The sequence below is a fragment of the Peromyscus maniculatus genome, chromosome 2, assembly GCF_049852395.1.
Source record: "Peromyscus maniculatus bairdii isolate BWxNUB_F1_BW_parent chromosome 2, HU_Pman_BW_mat_3.1, whole genome shotgun sequence".
NCBI lineage: Eukaryota > Metazoa > Chordata > Mammalia > Rodentia > Cricetidae > Peromyscus > Peromyscus maniculatus.
The window spans coordinates 173291665-173313178 of record NC_134853.1 but is presented as its reverse complement, the minus strand read 5'-3'; the positions used below and the strand labels follow the sequence as shown (position 1 = coordinate 173313178).

The following is a 21514-nucleotide window of genomic DNA, read 5'->3' as shown; positions in this document are numbered from 1 at the left end:
ATGATCTTCCAGGTATGTGACATCCTGTGAGTCTTAAGAGGTTGTGGCTAGTACCATGACAGATAGTAAAGTGACCCCAATCCAAGGCAAAGTTGTCACTGAAAGGCATCCTGGGCTCTGAAGTTCACAGCCTATCTGTTGTCTCTAAGACCACAGAAAGTAGGTAGCTGCAAGTCACAGAGGGCCAGGCTTTAGCTTTGAGGTATCCTTTCAATTCTGACATATGTTGCCCATAGCATGAATAGGGAAATTTAGCCAGGTTGTGCTCTATTCAGCTTTAAATTTTAATGTTTTATATGGGAGGTATGGAGATTCTTGTGCTCACAGATAAGCAATTAGGGGAACCAGGAATGTTAAACACACACGGTTGTCCCTTCAAAGGGAGGGATGCATACCTGTTGCATACCTGTTATCCACCCAGAAAGCTGCAAGTAGACATGGTTAATAGCCTGGTGACCTTTGTGCTATCCCTGTGAACACCAGGTCCTTCCAAGACCATTATCATGAGCTTGTCAATCTATAGAAACTCTCTTTATGGAAGGTGTCATGTATACTATACAAAGAGTTTCAATGCAGTCATGTCTTAAGCTTTATTGTACACACAGGATTTTGTTAATTATTACCAGGAAATTTTTCACCAAATTATGCTGTGCTTAAATATGCCTAAAATAAACTACTTGGGGTCAGACTTCCAAAGTTTGAACCAACACTGGTTACTTAGTTGTGTTGAATTGAACTATCTTCTTGCCTCCCTTGGTTCATTACCCTGCTGGCCATAGTGGTTGCAGAGACCTCTGCAGTTTTAGAGATGGGCATAGTAGCTGATGATCATAATTCCAGAATACAAAGGCTGAGGCAGAAGATCACTGTATATTCAAGACTAACCTAGGCTACATAGTGAGTCTGAGGCTAGCCTGGTGAAATCCCTTGGATCAAAAACAAAAAATGAAAAAAACGCCCCTAAATTAATGCTTTCATATTGGATAATATGAAAAATCAACTTTAATAGGTCAAAATAAGTTGCATGCTGGTACTCCCAGTGCCCTGTCCAAATCCTAAATACTGTAAGCCTTTCTGAAGGTATGTACTGGGCCAAGGCCACATGTCACATATTTTAAACTAGATTAAATACTTAACAATTTATTTGTATGTGTATGGTGTGTGTGTGTGTGTGTGTGTGTGTGTGTGTGTGTGTGTGTGTGTGTGTACATGCTCGTGCCATAATATGCCTGTAGTGGTCAGAGGACAACTTTTGGAATACAGTTCTCACCTTCTACCTTGCTGAGATAGGTCTTGCTGGCCTGTGAGCGTCTAGTGGTTCTTCTGGCTTTACCTCCATTTTTGCTGTAGAGTGCCACAATTACAAATGTACACTACCACATCTAGCTTCCTACTTCAGTTCAGGCAGTTGTCAGGTTTACATGGTTAGCACTTTTACTAGCTGGTCATCTACCTGAGCTCCGTTTAAATGTTTTCACTGTGTTGTGTATCAGTTTTCTCTGATTTAAAGCATTCTATCTTGGAGGGAAGCTCTTTAAAACACAGGATATTCTGAAGGGAGATGAAACATTGCAACCTGTAAGTGTAAGCATCGCATCTCTGATGGAAAGGGAGTCTGGCAGTCAGGAGCCAAGGAATACCACAAAGTCACTGTTAAGTGTATCAACTTATAGCTCTGTTCCAGAGAAAGATTTCCCCAATGAAAGTGTAACAACTCTGCTCCATTAGGGAAGGGTTTCCCCAGAGAAGTTGTTACAGAAGTGTTACAGCTCTGGTCAGGAACTAGGAAATGTAACAACTCCGCTCTGCTAAGAGAAAGTTTTCCCAATCAAAGTGTTACAGTTCTGTTCCCTTTCTGGCTCAGGCCAAAATTGTTATAGCTGGGCTCCACTATAGCAAAAATGTCACACCACACAACACACCTCACTCAAGAGATTTATTGGGAAGAAAAAATCCAGGAGGGTGACTGCCTCTAGGGTAAGAAGCAGCAGCAAACTGAACAGGGTATAGAGCTTATATAGGGTTTTCTGGGGGAGGGAGAGAGTAGAGCCTTTCAGGGTGACTTAAGATTTGTGGGGTTTTGTAGCCTGGTTCTGGGGCAAGCTCAAGGATTGGTGGGATTTCAATCTTTGGTCCTGGGGTCAAGTCAGGGTCAGGGTGTTTTTCCCTTGGCCCTTTATTATTTTTTTTAAAGATTTATTTATTTATTATGTATACAGTGTTCTGCCTGCATGTATGTCTACAGGCCAGAAGAGGGCACCAGATCTCATTACAGATGGTTGTGAGCCACCATGTGGTTGCTGGGAATTAAACTCAGGACCTGTGGAAGAGCAGCCAGTGCTCTTAACCTCTGAGCCACCTCTCCAGCCCCTCCCTTGGCCCTTTATACACTACAGTAAATGTTATAGCTCTGAAGGGAAAGGATTTCTGGTAGCAGAGAGCCAAGAAATACCACAAAGTCACACTGCTCAACAAACCTCACACAAGAGATTTATTGGGAGGAGAAAATCCAGGATAGTAGCTGCCTCTGCAGCAGAGAACTAAGTAGAAGACAGGGTTTATATAGAATTTCAGGGGCAGGGGTGCTCGGAGCTGTGCTGGGATATTTGTACACTGTGTGAAGATTTGTCATTGTGACTGGTTTAATAAAAAACTAAACAGCCGATAGCCATGCAGGAGAGGTTAGGTGGGACTTCTGAGTAGAGAAACTGAGAGGATAAATCTAGGTGCGTAGATTTTGTCAGCAAGACACAGAGCAAGTTGGATGCATGGTACCAATGAAAGGTAAAGAGCCATGTAGCAAAACATATTAATAGAAACAGGTTAATTTAAGTTATAAGAGCTAGTTGAAAACAAGCCTAAGCTAAGGCCAAGCTTTCATAATTAACAATAAGTCTCCGTGTCATTATTAGGGGGCTAATGGCAAAGAAAGTCCAATAAGAAAGCTTGCTACACAGAGCTCTCCACGGTGGGGATTGGTGGAATTTCAAGTCCTGGGCTTGGGCTTTTTACTCTGTAGGGTGAGAGCTGCATTTGGCCATTAGGGCAGTTAAGAGTGTTTTGTGGTTAGAGGTTCTCAGGGGAAGAGCCTGGCCACTTGTTTGCTTCATGGGGCTTGCTGTGTTCACCCAACACCAGCATTTCTGTATCTCTATCTTTTCTTCATCTGTATCTCTATCTTTTCTTCATTCCATCTCCCCACTCCTAGTCAGGTCCAGTCCCTGGAGCAGAGCAAACATTTGACATTCTATCTTGAAAGGAAGCTGGTAAGACAAAGGATGTTTAGAAAGGAGGTGAAGTAACAGGATGTTAAAAGGGAGGTGAATGGTGCCAGGGAAACTCCCAGGAATCCACAAGGATGACTCCAGCTGAGACCTCTAGCAATAGTAGAGAGGGTGCCTGAACTGGCCATCTATTGTAATGAAATTGGTGACTACCCCAATTGTCATCACAGAGTCTTTATCTAGTAACTGATGGAAGCAGATGCAGAGATCCAGAGCCAAGCACTGGGCTGAGCTCCAGGAGTTCTCCTGAAGAAAGAGAGGAGGGATTGTATGAGCCAGGGGGTCAAGGTCATGATGGAGGAACCCACAGAGACAGCTGACCTGAGCTCATAGGAGCACATCGACTCTGAACCAACAAACAGGGAGCCTGCATGGGACCAACCTAGGCCCTCTGCATGTGTGTGACAGTTGTGTAGCTTGGTATGTTGTAAGGCTCCTAGCAGTGAGATCAGGACCTGTCCCTGGCACTTAGCTGGCTTTTGGGAACCTTTTCCCCATGTTGGATTACCTTACCCAACCTTTATACAAGGGGAGGAGCTCGGTTCTACCTCAACTTGATGTGCCATGCTATGTTCAAGCCTATGGGACACCTGCCCCTTTCTGAATGGAGACATAGAAGTAAGTGGATGGGGAGGGGAGTAGATGAAAATCAGGAGGGAGAAAATGGGAGAAGAGGGAGGGGAAACTGTGGTCAGTATGTAAAATAAAGGAAAATGTTAATTGAAAAAAAAATTAAATATTCCACCCTGCAAGAAAGACAGGGAATATTCTAAGGGGAAGTAATCACTTCATCCTGCAGGTATGTCTGGGAAGTTCAGGATGAAAAGAACGCAAAGGTTTCAGGAAGTTCCTGAAACTGACTAAAGTCAGTCTCCTCTCTTGTTCCTCTCCTGCCAAACGAGCATAAGGTACAAGGAGGCTGAAAGACACTTTTAAAGAAACTGAACTACCTGGAAGAGTCTCAAATCAACTGGGTGACTGGAAAGAACTGTCTCTAACTTGTTGAGCTACCTGCATGTTGTGGAGTATACTCTAGGTTTCTAGCTTTGTTACTCATAATAGGATAGGCTTTTAGTGATACAGGTGTCTTTGAGCCATTTCTTCTCCAGTAAATAACCCCAATAAAACCCACTGGCTCACCAACTTGGACTTTGGCGATATCCTTATTTCTATCTGGGTGAATAAACATTTATTTACATCTTCCCAGGAAGTATCACACAATACCAGGCTTGGACAATCTTCACCCTGAGGCAAACACAGAGCTTTTGAGAGGTCAGATCTTCACCTGTCAAGTGTCTCTTCTTTCTGGGATTCTTTTGTCCCAGCAGCCCATTTTCTGGGAAAAAAATACCTTCCCTGAGTCTCACTTTCAACTCTGTCCCTCAAGTGCTCACCAGTCCCTGCCTCTGACATCTCTCAGTTCCCAACACCACTGCCCACATCATGCATCATCCTGAAATGACCCTTCCTGGATCCCTGCCTATCTTAGTTAGGGTTACTATTGCCATGATGAAACACCATAACCAAAAAGCAAGCTGAGGAGTATAGTAGTTTGAATGAAAATGGCCCCATAGGCTCATAGGGACTGACACTATTGGGAGATATGGTCTTGTTGGAGCATGTGTGATATTGTTGGAGTCTGTCACTGAGGGCAGGCTTTGAGGTCTCAGAAGCTCAAGCCAGGCCCAGTGTTTCTCAGTCTCTTCCTGCTGCCTTGGGATCCAGATGTAGAACTCTCGGCTACCTCTCCAGCACCATGCATGCCTACATGCCACCATGCTTCCCACCATGACAACAATGAACTAAACCTCTGAACTGTAAGCCAACCCCAACTAAATTTTTTCCTTTTTGAGAGTTGCCATGGTCATGATGTCTCTTCACAGCAATAGAAACCCTAAGGCAGAGAGGAGAGGGTTTATTTGGCTTACACTTTCATATCCCTGTTCATCTTCAAAGGAAGTCAAACAGGGCAGGAACCTGGAGGTAGGTACTGTTGCAGAGGCCATGGAAGGGTGCTGCTCACTGACTTGCTCCCCATGGCTTACTCAGCCAGCCCATGGATGGCACCACCCACAATGGGCTGGGCCCTCCTCCATCAATCATTAATTAAGAAAATGCCTTACAGCCTGATCTTATGGAAGCATTTTCTGAATTGAGGTTCCCTCCTTTCCAGTGACTGTAACTTGTATGAAGCTGCCATAAAACTAGCCAGCATCTTATCACATCACAGGCATGTTTATCCCCTGCCATGCTCTGGGGTTGCTTCCATGGGTCTTCCCCACCCCCTAACCCCTTGAGATTCCCCATGGCAGGTGAGGGAGGCATGGAAATGAGTGGCTAGAACCAAAAGTCCTTTGGGGAAACCAGGGAGAGGCAGCAAGTGCCAAAGCATCCAGAAGACCTGGCCTATCTGGGCCTCATCCATGTCTCATCTCCTAGTTTACCTCAGGCCCCTGAACAAGGTGTGACCACCAACAAGGCTTGGAGTGTGGTCTTAGCAGTATTCCCATGGACTATAGCACCCCTTTCTAATGGGGTTACAGAGGAAAATACTGTTTTGGGACTTTCCAACAACACTGTGTAGCTCATCTCAGCCTAACTGGCTTTGGTAATGAATGCTGCTCCAGGTTGGGGAGAAGCCAGGGATTGCAATGTGTGACCCTATCAGTCAGCTTCATACTGTAGAATAAATACCCTCGGTAGTAACTGCCTCTCTGAGGGCAGGCCTGGTGTAATGAGCCTACATCAAGCTCTGCCTTTCCACTAAGCCAGGACCTGACCATGCTCAGTGACCCAAGGAGAAAGAAACCTAAGACCCAGCCACTCCCTCCTGTGGCATCTGAGGGTCTCAAGTTGGCCCAGTCTTTACTGTGGGCCATTCCTACAGCCCCCCACTTCTGATCCTGAAAGGAAATGATGGATGGTGACAGCTCAAGTTCCTGTGGTGGTGGCAGGTCAGTCTTGCCCTCAAGCATACAGGATGGGCCCTACTCCAGTGCTGTCAGCCCTGAACTAGAGGAAGAATCCTGAATCTCCTGTAAATGCTTTGGAGAGTCAGGCATCAGTATGTCCTGCTTTCTGAGAAATGGTCCTGTGGCCAGCACAGACCTAGGGGATGCCACTACTATGACCTCTGGGCCACTAGGGAGGTATCTGGAAAGGCTAGGAGGTAGCTTTGGGAGATTGAAGAGCCGCTTCGGAGAGATACTTAAGTGTCAGAAATGGAGTTTACTTGGCTCCAACACTTGGCTTCCTGTTTACTCCAGTTCTGGCTGCCACCTCATATCACCAGGTCTCAGCAGGGCTGGCTTAGGGATGTGGTGCTGGGCCTGGGCTACATGTATGCATACTGACTGTTTCAAAACTGATGTTATCTCCTGGAAGAACCTATGAGTCACTGCCCCAGAGCAAGGGGCTGTGCCCCAAATCCACCCAAACAAAGACCCTTTGTCCCTAAACCCTCCCACCCAGGCCCACATGAACAACCTTACCAGACACACAGGCAGACAGATGTGCCAATGGAGGCAGCCAGCACAGGTAGAAGCAAGGCTGTTTCCCACACCTGAGTGTGTTTCTCATCCCACCTGCCTCAGCTCTCAGAACTAGGCTATGGGAGATCTGGGGCTGGCTGTAGGAGGCCCTAGGCAACAAGGTCCTGGAGGGAGTAAGGCCAATGAGGTCTTAAAGCCCATGGGCAGAGTGGCCGAGCCCACTCAGTGAGCAGTGGCCCCAGGATCCAGAATGTTGTGTCCTGCTCTGACTTGCAGTCTGCCATGGATTCTTCAGTTTGTCTGAGACCAGTGCTCTGGAGGCAAGACAGAGTCCACACAAGGCACCTACTGCTACCCAAGGACCCTCTCCCCAGGCCAGGAGCTCCTTTTGAGTTGGCAAACCTCTTCCTTGACCTCTTTTCCCATCCAGGGAGCCTCAAATGCCAGGAATGTGCTCACAGTAAGCTAGTGTGAGGCCCTGAGCAGCCACACGTCCCATCTTGGAATTCCTAGCTGACTTCGGCAGGATTAACACCACTGGGACTTTCTAGCACCAAGGGGCAGAGCTACATTCACTCCTAAGTTGGATCACTTGCCTGTGGAGAGCTCCAGTCAGCTACACACCTGCCCCATGCCTACTTGGTAGAGGTCTAGCAGTTCTAGCTCTTCCTGAATCCAGAGCAGAGATCTCTGGAGACACAGATACCCCTTTCCCTCCACTATAAACAAACATGTATATTCATGATGCCTCTGTGGGAACACAGCAGGACACACCCACATGCTCTTGACATCACCTATATAGACATTAAATTGCCTATATGAATACCCAAGTATACACAGATGTGAGAGAGGAGAACCTCCAGAGAGACTTCCCACATGACAGTCAGGTACTCTTGCTTCTTTACAGAATATGTAGACTAGGTCTGAGCCTAAGGATGATACACTGCTTCCAAATTCAGGGGGCCCAGGAGGTGGCAAGTAACCCAAGGGGCCCTTAGAGTAGACACACTCAAAAGCCAAGCCTGTCTGGCTATATATTCTAAGGCCCCATGTGTAGTCAGTATGACGAAGCCTCTTCTATATATTGAAACCTCAAAGGGGAGTACAGGGTGGGTATATGTGGGGACTGGCACTGTCAAAGCTATGTAACACCTAAAATATAGGTCATAGAGGGTTAGCCTTGCTCATGGCCAGAAGCCTGTCCCTGTCTACCCCTTCCAACTCCTAGCTTGAGATGCACCCTAAGAGGACTATCCAGTTATCCTGGTCATGAGGACCACATTCTTATTTGTGCTCAAGCCCAGGACAGGGTACCAAGGATACCAAGGGATCAGGCTTTGACTAAAACTGCAGCATAACTCCAACACAAAGGTGGACATTGCTCCTAGGAGGGGCTGGCCAGGTCTAACCAGGCTATGGTGCAAGACCAGACTCAGGAAGGGTTTCGGATTAAGTATTTCCATCTTAGATATGGCCTCCCAGGACAGTCAGGAGCCCTTGGCAGTGGCTTATACTCCAGCTCTAAGCCCCAGCCTGGCAGGCAGAACTGAGGTTGTGGGAAGTCAGCCTAGCAAAGGGGTTAGCAAGGCCAGCCAGCACCTCTAGCTCTTCTAAAACAATGGCTTGGGATCAGGAGCCAAACCAAGGCTGTCCAGCACAGCAGTGGCCATGCTTTCTTTGCCCCCAGCCAAGGATGGGAAGTATCTAGACACTTGGACCATTTTATAAACCAGTTCCAAAATGGGAGAATGTAGGAAAAAATTACCTTCCCCTGAGCCCTTCCCACTCTTGGGACCCCCAAGGTAGCTCCCACTTGAATATTAGCAGCTCCAGCCTGTCTGCCTTCCATAGCATACCATGCTCAGGCTGGATAGCCATACCAGGTTGTCTTCCATGAACCTCTGGGATATTGGAGCCTAGGACCATGTGGGACTTGAGAAAACCATATAGTACAGCTGGGTTCAAGCAAAAAACCTGGCTGCTTATCTTTGGGGCAGGTTTTATGGTTTTTTCTGTGTCTGTGACCTGGAACCTTGGTTGGAGCCTTTCACTACACCCTAGACACCCACTCACTTGCTCTTGGGCCCCCAGACACTGGGGCTCATCAGGAGACAGCACATTCCAAGGAAATTACAGGTAAGTAGCTAATGACCTCCGATTAGGGGCAGGAATGGGGAGAAAAAGCAGACAGACAGACGCAGGTGGAGTCAGGTGCAGAGACAAGGCCCACCCTGATCCTGGCCATCTGCCCAGGCATTTCTCTGCAGAGCTGGCCCCCAATCAGTGTCTCCTCATCTCTCATCTCCTCATCTCCATCTGTCTCTTTGTGGGGCCCTAAGTTCCATTCTTTGAGTCTCCATCTTGATCATCACAGCCCCTAAAGAAGCCAACAAGACCAAAGAACAAAGCTGTGAGACCCTTACCCTGGGCAGGGAGGCTCTATATGTGGCTCAGGATCTGGCTGGTACTGCCCACCATACTGGTGGTTGGCTTCGAGCCTCAGTCTGATCTGCACAGGGTAATGGCTGCTATTAGTGGAGCAGAGAAATTACAAGCCTAGCCATGCAGAGAAGCAGCTCCTGAAAATCTTAATAATGTAAATGAGATGTTTATGAACCTGCAGGTGTAGATATTCAAACCACACTTCTGTGCCACCTCCTTCTTAGTCCCTCCTTTGCCTTCTCATAGAACCTCGACCCTTAGCATCAGAATCTCCGCTGATATGGCCTGCAAAGTCACTCTGTGTGCAAACTATTTTCCCTGCTATAGTGGATAGAGGCCTTGCTCCTCCTGGGATGAGAATTCATTGATGGGCTGGGGCTCAGGAAGGAAAACCAGAGAGGTCCAGTCCTTGGTCCAGCAGGCAGGCTGCCTAACAAGGTTATAGAGAGCAGAAAAGAAACAGGGCTCCCTGAGCCTAGATTTTTTTTTTTTAATCTGGCCTGGACTCCCATGCCTGTCAGGACCTCAGTAATTGGCAAGTGGGAGGACAGTCACTTCTTCCATATTTGGGCCTCCTTCTATTTACTCAATAGGGACCCTGGGTATGTGCCATATGGGCCCTCGTATGCATCATACCATCCCCCATCAAAGTAGCTGGCATAGAAGCTGCAGTCAAGTGAAACACAGACCTCTCCAGACAGTCCCAGCCCCTGACGCCACAATGGGGGTTGGGAGTGAATGTCCAGAAGAAAGGTGGGGATGGGTCAGTGGCCAAGCCTACTACTACACAGACTGGCGCCATTCACCACCCCAGTGCCTGGCTTGATCTGCCTCACTGCCCAGCAAGACCCCAAGGAGGGGCCCCCCTATAGCACCTCAAGTAGGGTCAAAGTCTTGGGTGAGAGATGATAGTCCACATACTTTGGCCTCTCCCAGTTTCTACTGCCTCATCTCATACACTACCCATAGACCTATGAGCAGACTCCTCACCTCTCAGATGTATTATACCTTTGGGAGATCATTCCAGGGCAAGGGAAACTCTCTGCTCAGTCTTAAAGAATTCTGATGGCTTGCCATGGTTTTGTCTTGAGAGAAGTCAGAGGCTGAAAGCTTAACACCACCTTTTGATGGCCCAAATGCCAACTAGAGATGGAATCTTGGAAGCTCAGCAGGCTGGAACATCCTGAAGCTAATTTATATTCTTTGACAGGAGTTTGCCAGAGCCAAAGTAGCATAGGATAGAGGGTCCTCACATTAGTTACTGGCTTCTACCTTGAAGACTGCAGTGGATGGGCTGCTAGGTTTGCCCTGCATATCCTCTATGGGCCTCTGATTTTGGGGAATGGTGGCCATCACTGGGGAAGGTGGCAAGAACTCCTGCCTGGACAGGCTTCCCTAGCCCAAACTTTCTTACCACACTTGGGCCTGCAGGTGCTCTCCCAACTTAGCACATAGTTACCTAAGAAGTGGGCAGTCTTGTGTGTTGCTTATATACCCTTGAACTCCCTTCAGCAACCCCACTAATGTGTGGACCCCTCCTCATAGGATGCAGGCCTCACAGAGCCCCGGGGTGCTGACTAGTTTTTGGATTTTTTTCTTATTTTTGTAAACTTGACAAAAGCTAGAGTTATTGGGCTGGAGAGATGGCTCAGAGGTTAAGAGCACTGACTGCTCTTCCAGAGGTCCTGAGTTCAATTCCCAGCAACCACATGGTGGCTCATAACCATCTGTAATGAGATCTGGTTCCCTCTTCTGGCCTGCAGGCATACATGCAGGCAGAGCATTGTATACATGATAAATAAATCTTTAAAAAAAAAAAAAAAAAAAAAAGCTAGAGTTATCTGAGAGGAAAGAATCTCAATTGCAAAAATGCCTCCATAAGATTGGCCTGGCCAAATGTGGTAGCACACATCTTTAATCTCAACATTTGGGAGGCAGAGTCAGGTGGATCTTGTAACGCAAAATGTAATTTGGTCTTTTAATAAAAACCCTAAGCCAGACATTGGCATAAATGCTGAAAGATCAGAGAGAAAAAGGAACAAGCCACTGCCACATCTTACCTCTACGACTTCTCAGCCTGAAAAAGCCTCTAGTTCCTGTCTCTTCACGCCTTATACACCTTTCTCCACCCAGCCACCCTTCCTCGGATTGTGTGTGATTCCCAAGTACTGGGATTAAAAGTGTGTGCCACCACTGTCTGGATCTGTTTCTCTCCTAGACTGAGTGAATCTCATGTAGTCCAGGGTAGCTTTGAACTCACAGAAATCCAAACAGATCTCTGCCTCCCGAGTGCTAGGATTAAAGGTGTGTGCCACCACTGCCTGGCTTCTATGTTTAATCTAGTGGCTTGTTCTGTCCTCTGATCTTCAGGCAAGCTTTATTTGATACACAATATATCACCACAGGATCTCTGTGATTTCAAGGCCAACCTGGTCTACATAGTGAGTTCCAAGACAGCCAGAGATATATAGCGAGACCTTGTCTCAAACAACCAAAAACAAAAACCAACCAAACAAAAAGGCCTGTAGACAAATCTGTGGAACACTCTCTTGATTAATGATTGATGTGAAAAGGCAGTGCCATCCCTTGGAAAGTGGTTCTGGACTGCATGAGACTGGGCTGAACTGGGCATAGTGGTACACACCTTTAATTCCAGCACTCTGGAGACAGAGGCAGGCATCTCTCTCTGAGTTTGAGGCCAGCTTGTTCTACACAGAGTTCTATCTAGGACAGCCATGGTTACATAGACAGACCCTGCCTAAAAAAGAAAGGAAAAAAAAAAAAAAAAAAAAGCCAGCTGAGCAAGCCACAAGAAGCAAGTCAACCAGCACCATCCCTCCAAGGCCTCTGCTTAATTTCCTGCCTCCAGGCTCCTTGAGTTCCTGCCCTGACTGACTTTCCTCAGTGATGGAAAGCTGAAATAAACCCTTTCCTCCTCAATTTTCTTTTGTTATAGTGTTTTATCACTGCAATAGAAGCCCTAAGACAGAAATTGGTACCAGGAGTGGGGTGTTGTATGACAGACTTGACATGTGTTTTGGGAAGATTGTGAAAGGACTTTGGAACTTGGGGCTAGAAAAGCCATTGAGTGCTCTGAGCTTAGTGAGAGATCATGATAATTTATACAAGACAATGCTGAGAGCAGTACAGATAATGGAGGCCCGGTTTATAAAGTTTCAGAGGGAAGTTTGAGCGTCCCTTAAAGTCTACTATCAGAGCTATTTGCTATTTTGAATTAAGAATCTGTGGTCAGCTAGAGTTGAAGAATTGGCTGTTATTAACAAGTTACTAGAACCACTAAATTGAAATCTTTGCATACTGGGATAACTGATACAGGTCAGCTGGGGCTCAAGAATCAGTTGTGATGAAGAGACCACCATTATTGAGGGAAAATCTTTTGGAAGATTTGAATCAAGAAGCTATGATCCAGAAGCAGCCAAAGACGAGCAGCTGAATTTGATAATATGTAAGTTTCCCCAGGTGATACTGGTTTTGAAGGCTGTTAATGGAGGTACAGCCCAGCTGCAGCAGAGAACCCAGCATTTATGAGATGCCAGTACCACAGAATGATCACTAAGGATAGCAACAGGTGTGGGAGCCAGTCTGAGCGTGAAACAAGCTGTGTGTGTTATGGATGGCAAAACCAGAATTGCAACTGCCAAGACCCTTTGGAAAACACTGTGAGTTATCCAGTTATCCAGTTCATCCCAGACATGAAGCACTAGACATTTTATACTCTTGGACTTTGCTTTTGCTTTGTGACTGTACCCTAGTTCTTTTCTCTTGCAATAATAAATACTTAACTTGTTTTTTGATTTTACAGAAACACACAATTATGAGGTCTTGGATATTTTAGAGAAATTACAAACTTAAGAGACTTTGGATTTTTGTTTTGTTTTTCGAGACAAGCTTTCTCTGTGTATCCCTGGCTGTCCTGGAACTCACTCTGTAGACCAGGTTGGCCTTGAACTCAGAGATCCACTCGTCTCTGCCTCAGGGTCAACTCAGTCCCCAGCCCACAGAGCAGCTTTGCTGGCTTCCCCCCTCCTTCCCTCACTGCCTGGAAGTCTTTCTGGAGACCTTGTGAGGGGATTTCACTCTGGTCCCTCTTTGTGGCTACACTCTGCTCTGGGACTGCATGTGGACAAACTTCTGCTTGCTGTACATCTCCTGTTTATACCTTGGCCACTTAGTTGCCACGTCTACCAACACAATAACCAGACAGCACCCAAAAGTGGTGGAGAAATATGGAGCTCTTTATTGCTATGACAACTATTAACTGGGGTGCAGTCCTTTGCAGCTCCTCTAAAAAACAAGGTGTTGGCCCCTCAATCATCATCTCTTCAGCTCCGCTATGTACTCAAAAGCAGTCCGGAGAAACTGGAGCTGTTCTGAATGGTGAGGACTGCCCCAGAACTGTTGTCCACGAACACGGAGACATACTGTCCAGACTGAAGACATTACAGTGGGCATCATTACAAGTGGGTGACCCCAGCCCAGAAGCCTCCCCACCCATAGAAATAGCATTTGGAGCCAATACTCCCTAACATTTGAAACACCATTCACACAGATCTAAAAATCATCCTAGCCAGGCAGCACCCTCTTAGGCACAAGGGTTCAGAGGTCCTGAGCAACTACCTGCACTAGGCTGGAAGGCCCTCCCAGGCTAGAAGCCCACCTGCCTGTTCCCGGAGGCTATACCCTTACCTGTAGCTGCAGCAGCCCCTGAACCTGCACTGTGAAGATCCTGCTGTTGCTCTCCAGGCCTGATACAGCCTCCAGGGACCTGGGCATAGCACCACAGGGCAACAGTGTAGAGGCCACTGGCCCATGGTGCCCAGACACCCCTGAAGGCGGCTACGTGTGATCTCAGCCCAAGGACAGACCCCAGAGGACTGTGGTGGGCAGCAGGACTCACGTGTGGTGATGACACAGGGACTCAATACAGATGAGGACACGGATAGTGTCCCGGGAACGCAACCGACCTCTGCCCTGTAGCTCACTGTGGTCTATGGAGACAGCAGAAGGTAGGGGGCTTCTGTACATTGCCTACAACAGGCTCCAGTGTCTGCCAGGGTGGAGGGTGGTTGGCCCCAAGCAGAGTAGGTGGCATCTCTGAGGTACCCACCCTCAAGGGATAACCTACCTACCATCCATACTGTACATCAGGCTGACTCACCCACGTGCAGGCTGGCAGAAAACTGGAAGATGGCAGAGACTGGGGCTGTGAATCGGCCCAAGGCCAGGCTCAGGCCAGATCCCCGCAGGAAGGCACCCTCAGCAGTAGGCTGTGGGAATTAGGTGACTGGCTGGATTTCAGGGCCTGGACCCTCACTGTATACTCTAGCCAAGGGAAGTCACAACCCCAAACAGGTCTTTTCTGGGTCTCATTCTCTTTGTGGAAAGGAGAGGGCTGACCTATGTGCCTACATTCATGGGGCCTTAGAGCAAAGGTTCTAGGCTCCGATAGGTGGACAGGACCTGAAAAGCTATCATACAGAAGGGCAACTCTAGGCCCGACTTTTGTCTTAGTATAATGTGAGGCACACATTGGAACTCCTAAATTTTACAAAGGCTGGCCCGTATTCTCCACAATAGTATCACTAGGAACCAATAGAGGCATGTGTCCAGCAACTGCCCAGTAGTGTCTGTGGACCCATCTTGCCAGTAGGTGCCCACCCCTGTATCCTTTCTCCTTGGTATATAAGTCCAAAAGATGAAAAAGAATGTTAGTTCAGGTCCCCACTCACGGCCTGGAATCCTTGAAGTTCCACCAGTGTCTTCTTGTCCACTAGCACGGGGCCTTTCAAGCGGCAGTGGAAGGCCTCAACCACCAGCCGCTGGCTGGGTTCCTGGGGTAACAATGTATCTGGTAGCCCTGAGAATCGAAGTTTCGTGGCCTCTGTGGGGAGGGCCACTTTGGGTCAGGCCCCTTCTAGCCATGAAAAAGCCTCTTGGGCTTCTGAAAGAGGTTGGGTGCAGGGAAGTCTTACCTTTCAGCATCTCCTGAAATTCCTGAAGCAAGGCCTCTGGGGTGACTTCCATACCATGGGAACCAGGGGGACCAGGAGGGCCAGGGGGTCCCGGGGGTCCCGGGGGCCCTGGGAGACCCGAGAGGCCTCGCTAGAAGAGGTAAAAGTACATAAATCTAAGTAGGACCCCCAGCCACCCCCTTCCCTGGGCTTAGAATCTAAAAGGAACCCATAGGGCTGGTTCCACAGTAGCTCAGGGGCTTACCGACTTCTTATCCCGACCACGGCACCGTTTCCTAGAGGCTCCATCATCTGGCCGGCGGACAAAGTTCAGCCATGTCATGTGGGCATCTGAGAGCTCAGGTCCAGAGGCCTCTGGTGGCTGAAAAGCCAGAAAAGCAAGGCTAGTGTATTGACCACAAGGCCCTTGGTCTCTGTCCTGATATACCCCAAGATATCTATGAACTGCAGGTTAGTGGGAGGATTCAGGTATACAGAAGATGTCACAGGGGTAACTCAGGCCACAGCCCAAAAGGACCACCCCTGGTGATCAAAACCTAAATGTCACCATGGGCAGATGATGAGGGTAGGCAAGGTGAGGTCTAGGGCTTCTGAGAAAGCAAGAACCTGATGCTAAATCACTTTGGGCCTTTGCAAAAATGACCATGACTCCTCTGGCCCTGTTCCCATGAAGGGCACAATGGACTCACATGGGAAAAGCCTGATATATCTCTGACAAGAGACTTGGCCTTAAACAAGACAAGGGGGCTATACATATAAAGATATGGCTGGGGAGAGTATGCTTGGTAAGGGCCGAGCCCATCTCTGGGGACAATTAGAATGAGAGGGAGGTCTGTATGCCAGGCTGGTACTATGTGGAATGGACAGGAGAGTAGCCACCATTAGCCTAGCTGTGATAATCTGGTTGCTTCAAGATGTTCCTGCCTTCATTGACCAGAGTAAGCCAAGGATCCTGGCCCAGTACAAGGTCAGTCCTAAGTAAAATCAAAGTGAGTACTGAAGATCCTAATCAGAAATAAGATGTTCTCCTCCAAACAGGTTAGTGGGCTAGGAAGGACAGGCGAACACTGCTTCCCCCTTGGGCCCCACCCAGAGAAAGATGCAAGGACATCTGAATACACCAAAATTCTCTATCCAGATCTGTCTGACCCCTTGGAACTAAGGGCATCAGACACAGCTGAGCCAAAGGCAAAGGCTGCAGGGAGATGTAGAATAAGCCCACCCCCAGCACAAAAGGAGGGATACCTAGAGAGGGAGTTCACAGAGGCTCCACCTCTGCCAACGTCTTCCCAAACTGTCAAATGCTCTATCTCTAGGACAAGCCTGGGCAGGGCAGAAAAAAACTGCCACCACTCAATTTGGTAGGCACCACCTCTCTTCCCTAGTATCTAATGAGGATTACTCAGGACACACCACCTGCAAGAGCTCCCACTATAAGGAGTCATAATCTCCCTTCTGCCTGCCCAGGAACCAGCCCACGGCTTACCCTCCCTCAGTTCTGCTCAGCCTGTCTTATCAGGAAAATGGGGCCTCATGCTTGAGGTGGGCTGATGTGGGCTGAGAGGCAGCCAAGCTAGCTAACAGAGACACTCTAGAAAGGAGAGATGTAAGGGTCAAAGATTCAGAGCCAGGGGGTTCCTGATTGGTAACAGCTGTTTCCCTTCCTGTCCTGGGGGCCCCTAGGATGGCAGCAGTAGAGGCTTTGACACTAACACTCAGGAGAAATTCCTGTCCCTAGAAGACTCTAAGAACAGGGCACTTTGCATGCAAGAAGCCACCGCAGATAAGACTACCACAGGATCCCTGGAAAGCACAGGGGACAGGCTAGTCAGGCTACTGCCTACTTCAGGAGTTATGTACATAAGGAGCCCCATTTACCAGTCTTCCTGAAGTCCTTCCCTACCCTCACCTGAAACAGCAATTATACCTAATAGCATCAGATTGCTGAGAAGCATGTTGGAGCTTCAAACAGTTAACTGTAGTCCACCAAGAATACCTCTTCTCAAACCTACCAGGCACGGCAGAGGGGGGCTCCCTACAGGCCAGCCCTTGTCCTGGCTGCAGCAAACTCTAAGCCAGGACCAGTGGCCAAGGTTTCAGGCAGTGCTCAGATTCTTCCCCAAGAAGAAAGGGAGCAGAGCTGCTGAGTTAGGGGGACAATCTGAGCTTTGAAGCTGTACTTAGTTCTGCACACCCATATGCACCCCAGCCCACACCTACCTTGAATAAGCCTGGCAATCCCTCGTGGTTGGGTGTGGTACTATTAGGGGACTCCGCACGAATGGCCAGCTGCTGAAGCCTCTTGGGTTCCTGCCATGCTCCAACTCCTGAAGTCTGCAGCCAGAGGAGGGCTGCTGTGGCCCAGGCCCAGGCCCACATGGCTCAATTTCCGAAGGTAGAGGCTTAGTGATAGGAGCCCAGGCCAGTGTTCTCATGGGGGCAGCCACATTCAAAGCCCCTGAGCGGGGGCGAGGACCAGAGACAAGCCCGGCTGCTGCTGGTGCATGTCTGCAGGATGAGCCAGAGCAGAGCAGAGAGCTGTCTCCACCAGCCTCGTCTCCTGCATAGTACCCTTGCCGGTGCCCCGCCACCAAATGAGCCCTCCCTCCTTCCTAAGCCTCTCAGGCTCCAAGGGGAGGGTTCACACAGGTCTCATCCACCGCCTGGAAGGCGGAGTGGGGCAGGGCAGGGGCGGGACCCCATGACCAGTGATTCCATCACTCCTTTTTAAGAAGTAGGGAGGCGCAGAACTGCATCTCTCCTGCACAAGTAGTCTCTGGCCTCTTCTCAGCAGGATTTCTATTTAGTTAAGCTGGGGGTGGGAGTAGGAGTGCTGTTAACATCAACTCTGCTGCATCTTTTATACCCACACCTTCAGGGCAGTGAATCCCAAGTGATTTATTCACTTTAGGAAGCTGTCTACAAATCTCCCAGACCTTCCCACATACACCTCATTCAAGCCCAGATGCAGCTGCTCTACCTTAAACCCCCAACACAGGGCACTGGAAAAGCAGAACATCTCCATCACCTGGCTGCTTGCCCCTCCCAGCCAGTGATCCTCCTCTGCTTACATAAGGCCTACCAGACTGACCTCTGTGAAAAGGCACAGCAAGGAGAGGCTGGCTGTGGCAGTCTATCTTGACTACGCCAGGCACAGGCCCAAGTTCTACCTGCCCTCCTCCACTGGCAGTCCCCTAGGCCTGTCTCCTAAGAAGCTAGCACAGACCCAGGCTACACTGCAAGGGGGAGCTGCTCCCTGTCAATCTCTGACCAGTGTAATTTTCCCTTCATTACTTGTGATACAGGTCCCCAAAGGTCTTCTGAATCACCTTCAGGTTACAAGTTGGTTGGCTGAGGTCAAGCCAATTGAGTACCTTGGCCTCAGTGGTTCTTGTGAGAGTAGGCCAGGATTTCCAATAGCTAGATGACCTCCAACTGGTAAAAGCTGTGGCTAAGACAGCCAGCCAATGGTTCTAACTGCTCTATAAAGAAACAGGAGCTGCATCCCCAAAACACACTCGTTCCAGTGGTATTGGGTTCAGGTAAAGAGAACAGAATGCTCTAGAATAGAGCTCCTTCAAGTCCCACACCAAAGAAAAGTGAAAGGTGGCCAAACAAGCAAACCCAACTCTGAGCCACACCCCGTCAGAGAAGCCTAACAAACACACTGGGATGGGGGAGTGTAAAGGAAGTGTCCATCCCTCATGTTCCCAGCTCCCAGAACAGCAGAGGTTGAAGTGTTCCACACATACTGTAAATGCCTCAAGCCCTCAAAAGTTAATTTGGCCCTTACCTTATCTTTACTGGTGAGGCTACTGTGGATGATGAGGAAGTACCAGCATTTGATCCCTGGCAGTGACCTGTACCCACTCAGCCTCTATGCCTGGAGTTCAAAGCTCAGGGTTGGGGAGGTCAAGTGTCTCAGCCCAAAGACCTCCTCCTCACACACGCAGCACCCTGCTCTTCTGGGTCTACTTATGTCCTGGTGGCATAACTTTCTTAGTGTGACTGGAAATGGGATTCACCAGCTCTGCCTTGCAGTTTGTAAGCAGGTAGGCTAGGAGGCTAGACTTGGCCTGTCACAGGGATATCACAGTAAAGACCTCACTTTAAGACTGGGGATGGACTCAAGTCACCAGCTTTTCAGCTTCAATATCTCCCTGCCACAAACAACTTAGAAAATAACCAAAAGGATTCTACTTTGGTTTACAAGAACCCTGACCAAGAAGACCAAAGCAGGTCTGGCTCTCACCCCAAGTCCTTAGAAAACAGCTTGACAGGAACCTACTATACAAGGAGGGTACTCCCTCTTAACCATTCTATAATGAAATTCCCAAAGGCCAGTCAGGCCTATAATCCCAGCACCTAGGAGGCAGACAAGAGAATTCAAGGCCAGCCTCTGCTACATAGTAAATTCAGGCCAGCCTGAACTATATGAGGCCCTAATTAAAAAAGAAATGCCCAAAGGCTGCCTGGGAGTTTTTTTTCCTAAGGAGAGGAACAAGAGGTGGCAGGGCTGAGATGGTTCCTCCCAAGGTACCTTTCCCTAAATATCAAAAGGATGTGAGCTTTGGAAGAGGCTTTTCACTATAAAAGGAAGATCCAATGGAGGGCAGTCCAGGGTGCCAATTGGCCCCACCAGTGACTTCTCCCAAGAAGGGTAACACACAAACAAGGTTAGACATGCTTGATCCAATGGAACAAAGGTCATCTTTTATTTGGGGTCAGTAGAGGCAACACACTGGATACAGGGTCCTGTAGCACCCAAAGAAACTGGAGGAGTGTAGTCCTAGGGTTAACCTACCAGGCCTCCTCAGCAGTCTTCAGTTGCTACACTAAGTGCGACACCTTGTGGTCAGAGAGCAGGCTGACTTTACTTCTGTTTTAAGAACAAGCACTTCCTAAGATTTTCTTTCATTCTGGGCTGCCAAGAATTGAGATTTCAGTCAAACAGTGGCGGCATACACCTTAAATCCCAGCTCTTGGGAGGCAGAGGCAGGTGGATCTCTGAGCTTGAGGACAGCTTGGTCTACAGAGTGAGGTCAGCCAGCGCTACAAAAAAAACAAACAAAAACAAAAAAACAAAACAAAACCATGGGGGGGGAGAGTTTGAGTTTTCATTCAGAGAACACTACATTTTAAGTAAACAAAAACTTCAGTGATGCTGCGCCCTGTGGTGGTATGTGTTCTCCAAAATATTGTGCACACAAACTTATCTGGGGTCAGAGAACAGAACAGCCACTAGATAGAGTCCAGAAAATGATGGCACACACACCTTTAATCCTAGCATTCCGAAGGCAGAGATCCATCTGGATCTCTGTGAGTTCAAAGCCACACTGGAAACAGCCAGGCATGGCGACACACGCCTTTAATCCCAGGTGGCAGGAAGCAGAAAGGTATATAAGGTGTGAGGACCAGAAACTAGAAGCTTTTGGCCTGGTTAAGTTTTTAGGCTTTTGAGCAGCAGTTCAGCTGAGATCCATTCAGATGAGGACACAGAGGCTTCCAGTCTGAGGAAACAGGATCAGCTAAGGAATTGGCGAAGTGAGGTTAGCTATGGCTGGTTCTGTTTCTCTGATCTTTCAGCATTCACCCCAATACCTGGCCCTGGGTTTGTTTTTATTAATAAGACCTTTTAAGATTCGCGTTATAGCGCCCCATGCTTCGCTGGCCTGGGTCCGAGTGGTAGAATCCGGAGGTGCTCAGAGACCCATAATGTCAATAGTCCATTCATCAGTCCATGACAAATGGGTTGTGGGGAAGGTGACTGGTACAGCAATGGTAAAAATTGCTAAAGTAAAAGCAACCAGGCTTGTTTTGGATCCCTACTTGCTAACGTACTTCAACAAGCAGAAAACCTACTTTGCTCACAATGCCCTTCAGCAATGCTGTATTGAGGACATCGTGCTCCTCAGAGCTTTGCCCGTTGCAAGATCAAAGCATGAACTGGCTGAGATCATTTTCAAAGTTTGGTGGAGTTATCGACCCAATCACAGGGAAGCCTTGTGTAGGAACCACCTACCTAGAGAGTCTACTCAATTCAGAAACCACTAACCTAAGCAAAACTCTGGAAGAACTCAAAATCTCTTCAACCTAAGGAAGAAGGAGCCAAAGGGATTTCTGTATGTCTCCTCCATGGCTTCCATTACTAACCGTCCAGTTTCTCTTGTGACATTAATGAAATAGTAAAAGTTTAAAAAAAAAAAAAAAAGACCTTTAGGAAATAAGGAAACTTTGGAATTGATGCTAAAGAGTTACCTAAGTATAATGGAGTACTCCAGGACCAGGGAAGAACTAATGTCTA

At 48.1% G+C, this 21514-nt stretch overlaps 1 protein-coding gene and 1 pseudogene across 4 annotated transcripts; one reads left to right on the top strand and one right to left on the bottom strand.

Moving 5' to 3' along the window:
• Positions 1-13452: 13452 nt before the first annotated feature.
• Positions 13453-17719, bottom strand: C1qtnf12 (C1q and TNF related 12). Of its 4 annotated transcripts, XM_042272343.2 has the most exons (8): positions 17431-17719; positions 15455-15571; positions 15211-15340; positions 14968-15119; positions 14397-14505; positions 14136-14226; positions 13925-14003; positions 13453-13668 (listed from the first exon to the last, which is right to left on the bottom strand). In XM_042272343.2, exons 1-8 carry the CDS (start codon positions 17587-17589, stop codon positions 13570-13572), a joined length of 936 nt encoding a protein of 311 aa, XP_042128277.1. In that variant the 5' UTR covers positions 17590-17719; the 3' UTR covers positions 13453-13569. The 4 variants fall into 4 exon arrangements, with proteins under 4 accessions (XP_042128277.1, XP_076422020.1, XP_076422018.1 ...); XM_076565905.1 differs by lacking the exon at positions 14397-14505; XM_076565903.1 differs by lacking the exon at positions 14397-14505 and having other exon boundaries at positions 13925-14226.
• A 3159-nt stretch (positions 17720-20878) lies between these two features.
• LOC102920056 (small ribosomal subunit protein uS17m pseudogene) lies at positions 20879-21307 on the top strand (annotated as a pseudogene).
• The last annotated feature ends 207 nt before the right edge of the window (positions 21308-21514 follow it).

Bases quoted from the DNA above. Each gene is read 5' to 3' on its own strand.
- C1qtnf12 (XM_076565903.1), bottom strand. From the start codon at position 17,589: ATGTGGGCCTGGGCCTGGGCCACAGCAGCCCTCCTCTGGCTGCAGACT. The intron at 15,341-15,454 runs GTAAGCCCCTGA...TACCTCTTCTAG, and splicing joins GTGGTCGGGATAAGAAGTCG to CGAGGCCTCTCGGGTCTCCC. The intron at 15,120-15,210 runs GTAAGACTTCCC...CCCTCCCCACAG, and splicing joins ATTTCAGGAGATGCTGAAAG to AGGCCACGAAACTTCGATTC.